The 18,136-nt window shown below is 39.5% G+C and overlaps 1 protein-coding gene across 1 annotated transcript in view; it reads left to right on the top strand.

Annotated features, from left to right (window-relative positions):
• LOC102473336 (coiled-coil domain-containing protein 170-like) overlaps positions 1–18,136 on the top strand; it is a 32,229-nt gene that overhangs the window by 4,646 nt on the left and 9,447 nt on the right. The window contains 2 exon segments of the mRNA XM_014584193.1: positions 13,737–13,993; positions 16,071–16,206. Coding sequence (XP_014439679.1) covers positions 13,737–13,993; positions 16,071–16,206 — 393 coding nt within the window.

Here is an 18,136-nt window from a genome sequence, read left to right as displayed (position 1 = left end):
GGAGAAGATAATTTGAAGGGCCACAGGAAGTTAGTTATTTGCTTCTTTGAAGCATTTTCCAACTGTATAGATTTCATGAATCAGATCCTCCATGCAGATGATGCCAAATTTACCAAGAGATCGAGTAATCTGAGTTATCTGTCAAAGCAATTCGCTTCTTACTGATTTTGCCATAACCACACTTGTAGATCAGTTCATTTACTGACTTTGGGTTCAGGTACCCCTTTGCAATATATGGTTCCACAATTCTCAGCATGTTAATTGAGGCCTTGTTGAGTTTAACAAAGGTGCCATTGAAGATCTGACAAAGATGAAGCTGCAACTCCTTTCGAACCTTTGGGCTCACTCCACTGATACCACCAATTTGGGTTTTGCAGGTACACAAATTGGATTCTGCAAGTTACCAGCTTTTCTTGCCATCTCGACCATGTGAATCTCAGTTCAGTACATCTGTCTATATTCCTTATTATAATGCTTAGTTTTATCATAGTTAAGCATCTTTTGAACAAACTTCTTTCTCAGGTACTTGATCTTCAGTTCTGCAAAATTCCTTGGCTTTTTCTTAAGGGTCTCTAGCATAGCAGGAACCTTTTTCTTGATGGCTTCCACTGCAGCAGGAGCCTTTTTTCTGGTTTCTACTGCAGCAGGAACCATCTTTTTCTTCTCTTGAATTCCCTCTATGGTTCCAGCCAGAAAATAGGCCTTTTTTTGTTTTTTTGAGAGATTTTTGTCATAGGGTACATGCACTTGCCAGAGAAACAGAAAGCAAGAAATCATCCTCTAGGGGGGATGGCTCTGGGACTTGAACTATAGTCAACTACATGGGAGTCCAGCAACGTAACCACTGTGCCATCTGCTGGTCCCAAAAGTTTTTTATATGACCATAGTTAAAAGGCGAAAGATTTATATGATCTGAAGAGAAACCAGAGTATATATGACCATAGTTGAAAGCTCAAAGGCCATTGTCATTATTAAGGGCACTATGATGTGGCCGTTCATGTCTGTATCTGCCTTATGGTTTTCCGAAGTACAATAAAAGGTTAAGAAACTTACATTTAGGGGCACCGACCAGGTCTTAGAATAAGTAGCTGTTTACGATGGCTGTATTAACTTCTTAGGGCAATTTTATATAAAGAGTATCATAGATGGGGAGCTTCAGCAGTAGAAGTTCATTTTCTCACAGTAAGGGAGGAGTCCAAGACAAGGTGTCAGGAGGGTTGGTTTCTTTTGAGGTCTCTTTTTCTGGATTTTAGATGGCCATCTTCATCCTGCGTTTTCACATGGTTTTTCCTCTGTCATTTTAGATTAGGGATAACCCCAGTGATATTATTTTAACATAATTATCTCCTTATGGACCCTATCCTCAAATCTAGCTGTATTCTGAGTATCTGTGAGTTAGGCTTCAGCATACAAATTTGGGGAGGATTCAACCCAGTTCACAACAGTGGACTTTTTAATCCCCAGGACCTGATTACAATTCTTTTCTGCTCCCTCATCTGTCAATAGCCTGATTGCTTTTAAGTAGATATAAACATAGATACATATTGGGCTGTATAGAAAGTCTTGACACACTTTTGCATAGAAAAAAGAAAAATATGTCATGACTTTCCTGACAACCTAATATATAAGTACCTGTATTTATTTATGCTAATGTTTCTCTCTTTTAGCATAGAGAAGTGAGTAGAATTTAAATTTATTGAGTTGTCAAAAAAGTCATGATGGGGAACCAGCATATAGTGTCATGGCTATGTCGCTGGACTCCCATGTAGTCGACCGCGGTTCGTGTCCTGGACCCAGTGGCTTGAAACTCACGCCGGGCGTGTGTGCGTGCATGCCCGAGATCCCGAGAGGAGAATGGAGGAGAAGGGATTGTGGTGTGACCATCCCCGCTGGGGGATGATTTCTCGCTTTCTGTCTCTAATGTCTCTCTCTGTCTGTCTGGCGAGCGCACACGCCCTATAGCGAAAATCTCTCCAAAAAAAAAAAAATATGTCTATGCAAAAATGGGTTTTCAACAACCCAATAAATGAAGTTTGCATACACACAGTAATTTTTTTTTAAGAGAGTGATTTTTGCTGTAGGGTGTGTACGCTCACCAGAGAGACAGAGGGGAAGCAAGAAGTCATCTCCCCGCCCAGAGGGATGGCCATGTCACAATCCCTTCTCCTCAACTCTCCTTTTAGGATTTTGGGCATGCACGCATATGTGCCCGGTGTGATTTTCAAGTCATCAGGTCCAGGACTCAAACCGCAGTCAGCCATATGGGAGTCCAGTGATGTAACCGCTACACCATCTGCTGGCCCCAGATATAGTAAATCTTTTTTGTTTTTAATTTATTTGTTTAACTTTATTTATTATTTTTTAAAGAATTATTTAACTTTATTTGTTACCATCATTTTCAATTTGATCAGAGAGAGAGGGAAAGTGAGAAAACAAGCCACTAGGTCCAGGACTCGAACCATGATCCAGCACCTCAGCCTCCATGCCACCTGCTGACCCACTTAATTTTTAAGTTTGTCATAGGCTCACCAGTGAGAGAGATACAAACAGAGAGAAAGAGAGAAAGCAAGTCACTAGGTCCAGGACTCGAACCACAGTCGGCCGTATGGTAGTCCAGCACCTCAAACACCATGGCACCCATGCCACCTGCTGGCCCTGACACAGTAAATCTTAAGACATCTTTGATAAATTTCTACTTTTGTCTTTTTGAAAAATGTGAGACCAATCCTTGAAAACTGTAGACATTTTATTATGGGTGGTGTAATTCTCTATAATAAATACTTACATTTATTATACTTAATACTTATAATTATTATTATTAATACTTAAGTTTGGGATTTTTGATAATTCAGATTTGAATTAGATTAAGGTTTATATCTATACATAATTCTTTAAGAAAAATTTAAGCCAAGTTGTCAAAAGAGATGGCAAGTACCTTGTTTAAATAAGTAACTTTCAATAATTTTTAAGTATTTGTAATGCAACCATCTGTCTACATAAATTATTTTCTTATACATTTTTTTAAGTTTATGTATTTCTTCCAAGAGACAGGCAGACAGCACCCCAACAGGGTGTTGACTCTGCAGTCCATCCCCAGTCTCAGCCAGCCCTGAATCATGGGCTTGCATGTGCCCTGCATACCCAGGGTGGTCCCTAGATGTGAACCTAGAACCTTTCCATGAAGACTCACAGAGCATTCATTGCATTTTACTGCTATGGCACTGTCTAAGCCTCCCCCTTCCCAAATTTTTAAAAATCTACTTGTCAAAGCAGATATCTAAAAGACTCTTGAAATCCTAATTTTTACTTGGTTTTAAATAAGATACATATTGAAAAGTATTCTAAAACTCTGATTGGCATTTTATGAACTTAATAAAAATTAATGACAGTTATTGCATGGTTTCCCTATGTTAAAGTTATTAGGAAAAAAAATAATGATTTCAACAAAATACCTGAACTCCAGCGTGAGTCATATTTCTCTTTTCCAATAACCTATTATTTAATCCCACAGGAACACAATTGTCTTGATAAGGTTTTTTTCTTTCTTCACTTCATGCATTTTAAATTTTTTGTTATAATTAACTTTATCTCTTTGTGGGACATACAAAAATAATTATCATGTGTTTCTGCCCAATAATAGAGAAACAGGTGCAAGAGAGCTATATTTTGGGAAAGCCAGATATAGACAAGATAAACATTAAACCTATTCAGTTAGTGATTGTATTGTCTAATTTTGGCAATATGGTATTGAGCTAAAATTCTTGCATGGTGTTAGCTGGGTCATGATGTTAATAAACATGAGTTAAAACAACTACAAGAAAGAAAGTCACTGATAGTGTGTATAATAAAGTCTAGTGTCTTAAAATTAAGATAAATTTAATGTGCTTTTCCAGTACCTTTTAGTTTGATTTTCATGAAACATACATTTGTGAGGAAATACATATGCATATGCATGGGATTTTTTGGTTTGTTGGGTTTTTTTTATTTTGTTTTGCCTTAGTGTAGAAATCAGGCAAACAGTACAAACCTAGTAGATACTGCCAGCTCTGGAGGGAGTAAATGAAATCAATGACACTTTGTAGCTAAAGTAAAAAAATATATATTATTTTTAATTGGCCCTTTTAGTGAGATAATTATAGATTCACTTGCAATAGTTAAAAAAAAGATCCCTTGTACACTTTGCCCAGTTTTGTCTTCCAATTGTACTTTTTTTTTAAGAGAGATTTTTGCTGTAGGGCATGCACACTTGCCAGAGACACAGAGAGAGAGAGATAAAGTGAGAAATCACCCCCAGGGGACATGGCCACGCCACAATCTCTTCTCTATTGTCCACTTGGAATTTTGGGCACAAATGCATATGTTGCCCAGTGTGAGTTTCAAGCTGTCAGGTCCAGGACCTAAACCTTGGTCGACCACGTGGGAATCCAGTGACTTAACCACTACACTACCTGCTGGCTCCTAATTTTTTTTTCTTTTACATTTAATCATTGTATATCTTTATAGCATAAAAAGTGTATTTTTCCAGTATGAATACATTGCATATTAGTCCAGTCAAAGATATTACCATACACATCATCAACAGATACTTTTCTATTTTTGTGTCCATTAAATCTTTTTTCCCCCCTTAATTTCCTCCCTCCCACTCCCCACTGTCCATCCATCCTCTCACACTGTCTTTCCATGCATTCACACCTTCCCTAGTTGCTCTCTATGCTTTTCTACCTTCCATTCTTTCAGTTTCTGCCCTAGAGTGCAGACATTCAGTATAAAATAGTGGCATACAATCCCTCTCTTCTACTAGTAAATTTTTGTGTAATGTAGCAGGTTGATTATTCCCATTGATAAAATCTACTGATTTTATTCAGATTTCCCCAGTTTTACTCATACTCATTTGTGTGTTTGTGTATAAGGTCTATACAATCAGCCGAGATACTGAACAGTTTCAATATCACAATGATTCTTCATATTGTCCTTGTATGTCAACACTCACTTCCCTCCTACTCTACCCCAAGACTTAGAAATCGCTCGTCCATCCTCTACTTAAAAATATTCTCATTTTAAAAATGTCATATACTCATGGGACCTGCAAGTGGTGTGGTGGCTAAGGGCACTGGACTCTCACGTGGCCAACTATGATTTGAGTCCCAGACCTGGTGGCTTGCTTTCTCAGTTTCCTCTTTCTCTCTGTCTCTCTCACTCCATCCCTCTCTGGTCAAATCAAAATAAATGAATAAAAACAAATAAAGTTCATTTTTTTAAAAAGTCATATACTTAAAAAGCTAAATGGAGTTTTCGTATAACCCAGAAATCCCATTCTTAGGTTGATACTCAAGAGAACTGAAAATATATTCATACAAAACTTCTATGTGGGTCCAGCAGGTGGTGTGGTGGTTAAGGCACTGGCTTTTCCACATGGCCAACCACAGTTCAAGTCCTAGACCTAGTGGCTTGCTTTTTTTCTTTACCTTTCTCTCTCTCTCTCTTTCTCTGGTGAGCATGCATGTCCTGTAGCAAATTAAAAATAATAATACTGATAAGTAATTCTAAAAAAAGTATATATGAATGTTCATAGTAGCATTATTCATAAAGCCAAAAGTAGACATGACCTAATTGTACGTCAGCTAATGAGTGAATAAGTAAAATGTGGTATATCCATACAGTAGAATATTATTCAGCCATAAAAAGTAATTAAATACTGATAAATACTACAACATGGACAAAGCTTGAAAACATTATGCTAAATAAAAAAAGAGATCATGTATTATACAAACACCATTCATATTAAATTAATTTACCTGTAGAGACACAAAGCAGATTGGTTGCTGCTATAGACTGGAAAGAGAGGAGACTGGATAGTAACCACTAATAGGTTTGGAGTTTCTTTGAGGATGTTGAAAATGTTCTGGAATTTTGTAGTGATGATGGTTACACAACTTGTAAAATATACTAAAAACTAATAAATTGTGCAATTCAAAAGGGTGAATTTTATGTGAATTTTAACTCAATATAAAAAGTGGGGGCTGGCCCCATATTCAGTGGTTAACAGAGTTGTATCCCACATGGCTGACTATGGTTTTAATCCAGCCCTAGGGGCTTAAAAACACATAGAATGGTCCAGCAGGCAGCATGGTGGTTAAGGCACTGGACTCCCACATGGCTGACTGTGGTTCAAGTCTCAGACCTGGTGGCTTAAAACTCACACCGGGCACGTGTGTATGCATGCCCAAAGTCCCCAAAGGAGAATGGAGGACAAGGGATTTCACATGGCTATCCCTGCTCGGGGGGTGGGGGGGAGGAGTGATTTCTCACTTTCCCTCTCTCTGTCTCTTTCCAGTGAGTGCACACACTATGTGACAAAAACAAAACAAAACAATATCCTACAGTGCATGTGCATGCATGGTCCAAATCCCAATAGGATGGAGACTAGAGAAAGGATTATAGCATGACCACACCCCCTTGGAGGGCTGGGTTATTCTCTCTCTCAAGTGCACATATCCTCCTGCAATTAAAAACTTTAAAATTAAAAGTGGAAAGAAATCCAACCCTATCTGCTTCACAACTCTGAATATACTTTTTATAATACCACTCAACTATACAACTTAAATTGGTTGATTTATTGACAAATTGTATTTCAGTAAATCTGTTTTTAAAATGTCATATAGTCATACCTATCTAACACTTTGAGATTGGATTTTTCAGTCCATACAGTTTCTAGGAGTAAGTCCAAGTAATTGTATACTAAGAGACTGGATTTTTCAGTCCACACAGTTTCTAGGAGTAAGTCCAAGTAATTGTATGTATCATTTATTTAATCCTTTTTATAGCTAAATAATATTCCATGAAATGTATGTACCACATTTTGCTTAATCATTCATTTTTAGATAGATACCTGAGTTGTTTCCAGTTTTTTGGTTATTACAAATAAAGCTGCTACGAACATCAATGTACAGGTTTTTGTGTGTATATAACTTTTATTTCTCTGAAATAAATGCCTAAGTGTACAGTAGCTGGGTCATATGCTAATTGCATGTTTAGTTTTATAAGAAAGTTGTCATACTTTTCCAGTATGGCTGTACAATTTTATATTCCTGCCATCAGTGTATGAGTGATCTAATTTCTCTGTGTTCTTGCCAGCATTTGGTAATGTCACTGTTTGGTATTTTAGACATTCCAATATGTATATAGTAGTGTGTCATTGTGGCTTTAATTTACATATCCCCAATGGCTGAGAAGGTTGAACATATTTTTATTTGCCATCTGGTATCCCGTCTAGTAAAGTTTCTATTTATAAGTCTTTTGCTCATTTTCTAATCAGATTGTTTTCCAAGAGTTTACAGAGTTCTTTACATGTTCTGGATCCAAGTCCTATATGACAGTTTCTATCAACAAACTGTATCTCAATTTTATGGGTAGCCTAAATTTAGCTAAGTCCTGAACATATTTCTGGTTCATTATCTCCAGATCCAAAAATCTAACCCTTCAAAGTTCAGGTTTCTTTGAAATAAAAAACAATTCAGGAGTGTTTTAAATCTTAGAATTTTTGGGACAGTAGATAGCATAATGGCTACGTCGCTGGACGCGGGACAGTAGATAGCATAATGGCTATGTCGCTGGACTCCCATGTAGTCAACCACGGTTCAAGTCCCAGACCTGGTGACTTCAACTCATGCCGGGCACATGTGCATGCATCCCCAAGATCCCGAGAGGAGAATGGAGGACAAGGGATTGTGGCATGGCTATCCCCCCTGGAGGGTGACTTCTCACTTTCTGTCTCTATGTCTTTCTAGCTAACGCACACGCCCTATAGCAAAAACCTCTCCAAAAAAAAAAATCTTAGAATTTGCAGGTAACTGGTCATGAGGGAAAAGTAAAGAACTAAAAGTAGCAAATCAGCTAGAAAAAAAATGAACAAAGTCTGATTATGAAAAGGTAGAGTAGACTAGATCTAAAAATCATTGTTGTGTATAGTCTTCTTCATGACTTAGAGTCATGCTGCCTGAGGTAATTTTCAAGAAACAACCTAAAATTGTCCTAACAATAGGAGACGGGGCCAGCAAGCAGTATGGTGAATAAGGTGGCTGAATCCCATCTGGTTGACTGAGCAACTGGAGTCTTGGATGCTGTGACTCAAAAAACACACTGGACATCTGTGCATGCATGCCCCAAATCCCAAGAGGACAATGGAGGAGGAAGAGGAATTGCAGTGTGGTCATTCCCCCACCCCCCCCAACCCAGGGATGGGATACTTTCTCATTCTCTCTGTCTCTCTCTCCAGCTAGTGCATGAGCCCAATAGCAAATTAAAAACAACAACAATAAAAAAAACACTAGAACTAAAAATGAAATCCGAAAACATAGTTTTTATGTAGTAATATAGGGGACTGAGGCCACAGCATCATAAAAGTCTGGGGGGGTACTGTTTTTATGGTACCTTAGGTTAATTATGACCCCTGAAATGCAGAGGACCTCCTGCCTTACTAGTTAAAGTAATGCTGAAAGACTCAAGTAATTATTGTGATTACCACAGGTTGAGAGTCATAATTATAAGAATAGTTTCAACTCAACATTTACTGAGGTTCTGCCATGTTCAAAGTATTAAAATAGGTCACTTTCGGAGATAAGGATAGAAGAAACAAATGAACCATGTTTTTCATCTACAAGATTAACAAGTGTGGAAGAAACAAACAAGAGAAATAGTTCACCTCCAAGATAGGCTTCTTTGAGATAGTGGCAGTTAAAGTGAGCCTGAAAGAGAGTTTTGCAGAGGTTGAGGGGGGTGTGGGACTGTAACAGTGGATCAGAGCAAATGGAAGAGCGAGAATAACATTCAATGTGAGTGTTTAGTCAGTTAGGAATTATCACAGGATGTTGAGGAAGGACAATAAGATCTGAGATGACAAATGAGGTCAGAGTTAAATATCCTTTGTATTCTCAGCATTTTGTTAATACCTCTATCATTGTACCTATTATGGTATATTCTAATTTGTTATTTTAGAGTTCATCTCCCTGGTGAGTTGAGAAAATTTTGTGTTCTTGACCTCTAGATCCTCAAACCTAGCATTTGCCTGGAAATAGGCTTATTTGTCAAATAAATGAAAGGATAGTTCAAAGAAAGGGAAGATTAGAGGCAAAAAGACCAAGAAAGGTAGTGTAATAATACATGAAGTGGGCAATAAGACTCTGAAATAGGGCAAAGGCATCAGGCCAATGGGAAGAAAGAGGCAGACAATGAGAATCATCAAAGAGATAGCATTAACAGACTTAGTGATGAGGGGAAAGAGAATGTAACTCAAAAATGACTCCTAATAATTTTTAATGAGAATTAAAGGAATTTTTAAATTTCCATCTACAAACATTTGATTTTTTTTTTTTTATTAGAAGGTATTTTAAAAACAGATCAGCGACCAGCAGTTGGCATAATGGCTATGTTGCTGGATTCCCATATAGCTGGCTGCCATTCGAGTCCTGGATCCAGTGGCTTAAACTCATGCCGGGTGCATGTGTGCGTGCCCAAGATCCTGACAGAAGAATGGAGGAGAAGGGGTTGCAGCGTAGCCATTCCCCCTGTGGGGGTGATTTCTCACTTTTTGTCTGTTTCTGGCAAGCGCATGCGCCCTATAGAAAAAACTTCTCAAAAACAAAACAAAACAAAACAGAACAAACAAGAAAACCCAGATCATTCATAGACTAATCTATCATTTTAAATAAATTAATTTAGAATTAAATAGATATTTTTGTTTTTTTGTTTTTTGTTTTTTCCTTTTTTAGGTTTTTGCCGTAGTGCATATGTGCTCTCTGGAGAGAGACAGAGTCAAAAAGAGGGAAAGTGAGAAATCACATCCCCCTGCCCCAACAGGGGAGATAGCCATGCCATAATCCCTTCTTCTCCATTCTCAGGATTTGGGGCATGCTTGCACATGCACCCAGCGTGATTTTCAAGCCACCAGGTCTCGATTCAGGTCAGCTATGTGGGAATCTAGTGCCTTAACCACCATGCCACCTGTTGACTCCAAATAGGTTTTAAAACAGGATCTAATTTGGAACACACGATTTAGGAATGTGGCAAGTCAAATATTTTGATAATAAGTAGAAACTGACAAATGCTTGGAGGGAAGGAGTGGAAATGCTGGAAAATGCTTCTGTTACTGCGTAACTGGGCTCACTGCCTGACACGCAAAGGAGCCAATACGATGAGCACCAGGTTTTGAGAAAAGAAAAAAACACTTCATTGCAAAGTCTACTTGGCAAGGAGACAGGAGAGGGGGGAAAGGCATCTCAAATCTATTCCTTTAACAGTGGGACTGTGCAAGTTTTAAAGGGATTGGAGAGACCAGTGGCATGATGGTTGAGGTGGCTGATCCCACGTGGCTGACTGCCTGGTTTGAGTTCCAGACTGGTGACTTGGAAAACGTGCCAGGCACATGAGCATGCATTCTCAAAATCCCAAGAGGAGAATGGAGGATGAGGATTGTGATGTGGCCATCCCCCTCTGGGACGTGATTTCTCACTCTCCCTCTCTCTGTCTGTCCCTGGCAAGGATACACACCCGATAGCAGATAGATAATTAAATAGCCAATTGCTGTCCACCTTCAAGCTATTGCTACATTAAAAATAATTATTATAAAAAGGGGGTCTTTAGGGAGCAAGAATCAGCACAAACAAATCTTAATTTGGCCAAATCTACCTGATCAACTCTATATTTGTCCATGTTTAGCTGTGGTGGACTATGGGGCACCAATTCTTTTTCATTGACAGACTTCTCAGTATGTACTCTGTCAGTTTCCTGGAACTTTGGTTTCATGGTTGAAATATTCTTGATCCCATCCATAAATAGGGTTATTTCAGGTCAGACATCTCTTTTATTGTGCATGCTGTCTTGGAAAACAGCTGAAACTCTGTTAATAGTAGCAATCTTTGAGGAGGCAAAACTGGCTTAAACCTGTCTGTATTTTATGTGAGTTGCGCTTTTATAGCTCCTTCTCCATTGCTAAGACAAGGAATAAGTTTCACTTGGTCTGTATTTTATGTGAGTTGCACTTTGATAGCTCCTTCACCATTGCTAAGACAAGGAATAAGTTTCACTTGTGTGAAAAGGTAAGCCTGGAAAAAATCTGACCCTAGAATGCAGCACAAGTTAAACATTTTAAAAAGCTTTTACTATCAACCAGTGGCTTTGAGTTCTTTTAACTAATTCCTTTAATTTAGGGAGAACACACTAAATATATTACTTTACTAATGGTTGTAATCCATTCTATGTAGTTTTAGTTTATTGATGCTATAATTTTTGTAAGGACTTCAGATTGCAAAGCTGATTTATTTTAAGATTTTTACCAGATGTCCTAAAAAATCCAACTTTAGACTCTAAGCCATTTTTTTCTTTAATTGCCAGAGAGTGTGTGCATTTACCAGAGAGAAACACAGAGATTGTAGTGTGGACATGCCATAATCCTTTCTCCATTTCCCCGTCTGTCAGCTTTTGGGTATGCACACATACGTGTCTGGCATATTTCTCAAGCTGCTGGGACTGGAACTCTAACTACATGGTCAACCATTGTTGTGTTCAACTCCCTTAACCATTAGGCACAGGGTAGCCCAAAGCTATTTATTTATTTTTCTTAGAGAAATTTTTGCCATAGGGCATGTGCGCTTGCCAGAGAGACAGAGACAGACAGAGAGATAGAAAGTGAGAAATCACCCCCCCAGGGGGGATGGTCATGCCGCAATCCCTTCTCCTCCATTCTCCTCTAGGGATTTTGGGCATGCGTATACATGCGCGTGATATGAGTTTCAAGCTGCCAGGTTCGGGACTCGAACTGTGGTTGACCATGTGGGAGTCTAGCTACATTATCTTTATACCATCTGCTGGCCTCTCAAAAGTATTTCTTAAAAATTTGTTTCTTATTCATGCTAGAGCAGGGTCCCCAACCTTGCTGGCACCAGGTGCCAGTCCATGTCTTGGGCTTTGGACTGGTGCTAGTCTGCTGGGCTGCACAGCACAATGTGGGCATTCATGCACAGGCTGGCACACAGCATGTTTTTTTCAAGTTGCCAGATCCAGGCCTCAAACTGTGAAGTCAGTCATATGGGATCCAGCCACCTTAACCTATGCCACCTACTAACTCCAACCCCCACTTATATCTTTCCTGCTAGAAATTGCAAAGTCCATTATTGCTGTTATGTACTCTAGTAATAAGACTTAAGCAAATCTTTGTGAGCAAGTCTTTAATACTGTTGAGAATAAAATCACTTATTCCAAATCTTATATTCCAACTTTATTTTATTCCTTTTAAAAAAAGATTTATTCATTTAATTCCATTTGTTATTACTGTTATTTTTCAATTTGATCAGAGAGAGACAGAGACAAAGGGAAAGTGAGAAAGTAAGCCACCAGGTCTGGGATTCGAACCACGGTCTGCCATGTGGAGCATGACATCTCAACCACCACGCCACCTGCTAGCCCCACTTTATTTTATTCTTAAAATGTATTTAACACTAGAATATACTGTTAGGAATAGATTTGAAAGGCTTTTTAAAAAATTATGTAGTAAGGGAACCAGCGGTTAGTATAATGGCTATGTCGCTGGACTCCCACGTAGTCGACCACGGTTCACGTCCTGGACCCGGTGGCTTAAACCTCACGCCGGGCCCGTGTGCGTGCGTGCCCAAGATCCCGGGAGGAGAATGGAGGAGAAGGGATTGTGGCGTGACCATCCCCCCTGGGGGGGTGATTTCTCGCTTTCTGTCTCTATGTCTCTCTCTGTCTGTCTGGCGAGCGCACGCGCCCTACAGTGAAAATCTCTCCAAAAAAAAAAAAAAATTATGTAGTAAGATGTAACTTAAATAGCCATCATGATTTAGAATCGTGATTTTTTTTTTGCCTTAGGGCACATGCACTTGCCAATGAGAGACAGAGACAGTGAGAGGGAAGGTGAGAAATCACCCTTCAGCAGGGATGGCCATGCCACAATCCCTTCTCCATCCTCTTCTGGTCCATGCATATTTGGCATGCATGCACACATACCCAGTGTGATTTTCAAGCCACCAAGTCCAGTACTCAGATCATGGTCAACCACGTGGAAGTTCAGTGACATAACCACTACACTGTCTGCTGGCCCCACCATCATGAATTTTTAAAAATCAAAACGGTAGTTCCAGGATCAGCAGTGCTGTGGTGGTTAATGCGCTGAACTCCCATATTGCTGAACGCAGTTTGAGTCCCAGACCTGGCAGCTTGAAAATCACACTAGGCATGTGTGTGTGCATGCTCAGAATCCCAGAAGGAAAATGGAGGAGAAAGGACTGTGGCATGGCTATCTCCCCACGGAGTGACTTTTCACTTTCCCTCTCACTGTGTCTCTCTTGCTCTCTCTAGCAAGCACATGTGCCCTATGGCAAAAACCTTTAAGAAAAGTAATTGTAGTGCCAGCCCTACAGTTCAGTGGTTAAGGTATCTGGATCCCAGATGACTGAGAGCAGTTCAAATCCTGTCTTTGGCAGCATGAGGAACATGCTGGGCAAGTACGCATGCGAGTACCAAATCCTGACAGTATAGAGGAGAAAGGATAGTGGTGTGATTACACCCCACTGGGGGGGCGGGGGGGTTGCTGTCTGCCTCCCTCTGTCTCTGTCTCTTTATATCTGGTGAATACATGTTCCCTCTGGCAATAAAAGGAAAGAAATTAGAAAATAACCCTACAAAATTATTAATGATTTTAAGTAACTTTTCTTTCTCATTAGCTAAGAAATCTTCAAAACAAGCTTTTCATGAAAGAAACTTCACTGCAAGAGATGAAGACCGAGTTGGAAAGTTACAAAGAAAGTAATGTGCAACAGTCATTCCAGATCATGGCCCTGAAAGATGATATCAAGGACCTACAGGAGCTTATTGCTTCTCTAACCAGAATTAAATCTCTAAATAACACCAATATTCACAGTCTTGAAAGAGGCAACTGGGCTCTAACTGAACGAATTATGGAACTAGAAAATCGTCTAAGGTAGGAAATTTTATGGTTAGTTTTCAGGCTTATCTTTATGATAAGATTGCAAACAGTGTATGAACTCTCCTCCACCTTGATCATAGAATTCAAATCTAGCAGAGGGACCAGCAGTTAGCGTAATGGCTATGTCGCTGGACTCCCACATAGTCGACCGCGGTTCGTGTCCCAGACCCGGTGGCTTGAAACTCACGCCGGGCACATGTGCGTGAGTGCCCAAGATCCCAAGAGGAGACTGGAGGAGAAGGGATTGTGGCGTGGCCATCCCCCTGGGGGATGATTTCTTGCTTTCTATCTCTCTGTCTCTCTCTGTCTTTCTGGCAAGTGCACGCGCCCTATAGCGAAAACCTCTCAAACAAAAAAAAAAAAGAATTTAAATCTAGCAGAATTTCACTTAATTTCACCTCAACATCATAAAATAAAAATAAATAAATAAACAGAAAACAAAACTAAAAAAACTTTTTTGAGCCTAGCTGTGGTGTTGCAGGCAGTAGGAAGCTCCTGTGCTGTACTGGAGCTGTATAGGAAGGCCAAGGGTTTAGATCCCAGGTCATCCTGAACATACCCATGATCCTGGCTAGCAGGAAGGCTGGGAGGAACATCGCAGTGCAGCAAGGCACTGTCAGATATGTCTCAATAAACAAACAAATATTTGTATATGTATAAGTCATATACCATAGATTTGCCCCTTTAAGGTCCACAGGCTGATGATTAGAAAACCATCACCACCATCTTATTTCAGAGCATTTTTATCACTCACAAAAGAAACATGTACCCATTAATAGTCACTCCCCATTCCACCTTCCCCAGGCCCTGACCACCACTAATTGACTTTCTGTCTCTATAGATTTGCCTTTTCTGGGCAGGCCATATGAGTGTAATCATAAAATATGTGGTATCTGACTGACTTCTTTCACTTCCCATAACATCTCCAAGGTTCATCTATGAACCTTGGAGGTCGATCTATGATCGACCCTTCTTTTTTAGGGATGAATAATGTTGCATTATATGAGGACCAGTAGATAGCATAATGGTTACGTTGCTGGACTCCCACATATTTGACCACGGTTTGAGTCCTGGACCAGGGAGCTTAAAACTATGCCAGGCACGTATGCATGCATGCCCAAAATCCAAAGAGGAGAATGGACAACAGATTGTGGCCTGGCCATCCCCGCTGGGTGTGTGTGTGTGTGTGTGTGTGTGTGTGTATGTGTATTTCTCACTATCTGTTTCTCTATCTCTCCAGCAAGTACACATGCCCTATAGGAAAAATCTCTCAAAAAAATTGCATTATATTTATATACCACATTCATTTTTCTATTGATGGACATTTGGGTTGTTCCCAAACCAACATATATCTTCCTTATAGAAATGCCTATTCAGATCTTTTCTTTTGCTCATTTTTAAAGTGGGTTGTTTTTTCATTGTTCAGTTGTAATTATATTTTCTGAATAATGGATTTTCTTTTTTTTTTTTTTTTTTTTTTTTTTTTAAGGGGGGGTGTTTTTTTTTTTTTTTTTTTGCTACAGGGTGTGTGCATTCACCAGAGGGTAACACATAGACAGAAAGTGAGAAATCACCTCCTGGGGGGATGACCACACCACAATCCCTTCTCCTCTCAGGATTTTGAAAATGCATGCACACATGGCTAGCATGAATTTCAAGCTGCCGGGTCTGAGACTCAAACTATGGTTGTCCATGTGAGAGACCAGCGACGTAACCATTACACTGTCCCAGAACATTTTTTTCAGTTTGCTAGAGCATGCATGTGCTTGCTGGAGAGAGAGAGAAAAAGAGAGTGGAAGTGAGGAAGCATTCTACTCCCAAGGGAGTGGTTGTGCTGCAGTCCCTTTTCCTCTATTTCTTCTTTCAAGATTTTGGGCACGCATGCAAATGTGCCTGGCATGTTTTTCAAGATGCTGGGTCTAGTACTTGAACCATGCGGTTAGCCATGTGGGATCCCTTGCCTTAACCACACCACAGGCTGGCACCCTTTATTATTTTAATTCAAGTTTAAAAAATAGTTGAGTTTGTTTTATTATACATTTACCTACTGGTATACTGATGTTGTACACAGAGTACATCTAATTGAAAGAGAAAAAGCAGAGCGAAAAGCAGACTTTTTGGAGAAAAAGTTACTAGGTGCTAACAGATTCTTCCCTTACCTGAATATGAAAGGACTAGAAGACTCCTTGAATATTTTCATGTTGAAGGTGAGTACAAATTTTGATTTAATTTTGAGGAAGCAAGATTTTTATTATCTAATGCTATCCCAAGAGATGACTGACGTATATCAAACATGTTGGTCCTGTTCTTAATGGAGGATCAAAGGAAGTCATATATCATGGTAGACTGGAAGCCTTTCTGATGTATGGAGAGGAAATGCAAAGAGGATCTGAGGGTCTCTGTGATATTGAAGAGAAGGTGTGAGGGAATGGGGCTGTGAGAGAACTGGGAAGAGAAGTGATGGTTAAAGAGGGAAATATTAAAGTTTTTAATTCAAGGCTTGGGAGCTAGCAGGTATGGTATAATGGTTAAGGCGCTGGATTTCTACATGGCTGACCATGGTTCAAATCCCAGACCCAATGACTTGAAAATCAGCCAAGCACATGTGTAAGCATGCCCAAAATCGCAAAAGGAGACTGGAGAAGGGCTGTGGCTGACTCCCTTGAGGGGTGATTTCTTGCTTTCTCTCTCTCTCACTAGTGAGCACACACGCTCCATGGCAAAAACCTTAAAAAAAAAGTTTGGTGTAGATTAATTCCTGCTGCTGACATAAACTGGATTTGTGGATCTGGGTGTAGATCATTGAAGATGGGTATAGATGAAAAGAATTGAAATTGAGGGACATGAGTCACAAAGCTAAATTGTTTGGTGGGTTATCTACATTAATCATTGACATCTAGTATGAGTTGGGTTTATTTTTTACTTTTTAAAAAATTTGCCAGAAGTCACATGCCCTCACCAGAAAGAGACAGAAAGAAGGGAAGGGGAAAGGGAATAAGCACCCTCTCCATGGGGTATGGTTATGCCACAATCCTTCTCCTTCATTTCTCCATCCTGCTGGTATTTGAGGCATTCACACACACCTGCCTGGTGAGCTTTTCAACTTGTCAGGGCCAGGATTCCAGCCACTGTTGGCCATGTGAGATCAAGCTTCCTTAACCACTAGGCTCTGGGGTTGCCTGATGAATTGGGTTTAGAAAAAGGAGGTGAGCCTGGTATCCCATAGACAATGAATAGAAGGTGTTCTAGAAACATGGTAGAGGAGGATAAGAGACATACTATTGTTAAGAAAGTGGTGAGATTTATTTTAAAATTCTTAGACCATACAAATTCGCTATATAATCTGGATTAAAAAAATGTGAATCCCACATAATCCAATTAATATGAGGGATTTCATTAAAAACAAAATTCAGCAACTATTAATGCTTTCAAAGTTTAAAGTAATCCCAATCTTAGTTTCTCTCAAGTAATTCACAGTAACATTTTCTGATTCTTTTTTCTAGGATTTTAGTTTAATAAATCCATAACTACTTCAACAGTTCTAGTTCTCCTTCTGTTTCTCAGTTTCGCATAATAAAAAGCCCAGAAACTGAACTTCCTTATCCAGTTCCCAGAACTGAAGGTGACAAGAAGATGGGAAGGAGCTAGGTGGGATTTATAAAGGCAGAATTCTCTGGGTGGATTCTTGAGGAAGCCAGATACCCAAGGATAGCTCACGCTGTAGAGCCCCACGGCACCATTCCTACAATGGCGGATCCACACGAGACCCACCCTTGATCCAACATTGAATGGAATCTATGATCCCTATTGTTGAAAACTTTAAACTTGTGGCCCTTCTCCCTTTACTTGCAGGTATCACATTTTCAATGGTTCCCCTGGAAGACAACTGTATATAGCAGAGATAGTGTATTGGGAGAGGGGGAAAGGGCAGAGGGTCAAAGATAGGATAAAAAACATATATGTATGTATACATTATATGAAAGTAGAAATGGAATATTATTGATGATAACATGCTTGATTAAGTCACTATGTTGTTTGTCCTAGATGGGAAACTACATTTAGAATGTTGTGATGATGCTCAGGGAATGAGTGTTAGGTAATATAATATTAAAAAAAAAAAAAAAGTTGCAGGAGGAA

Source organism: Tupaia chinensis, unplaced genomic scaffold, assembly GCF_000334495.1.
Source record: "Tupaia chinensis unplaced genomic scaffold, TupChi_1.0 Scaffold000075_1, whole genome shotgun sequence".
NCBI classification, from domain to species: Eukaryota; Metazoa; Chordata; class Mammalia; order Scandentia; family Tupaiidae; genus Tupaia; species Tupaia belangeri.
This window is presented reverse-complemented; position numbering and strand designations above follow the sequence as displayed.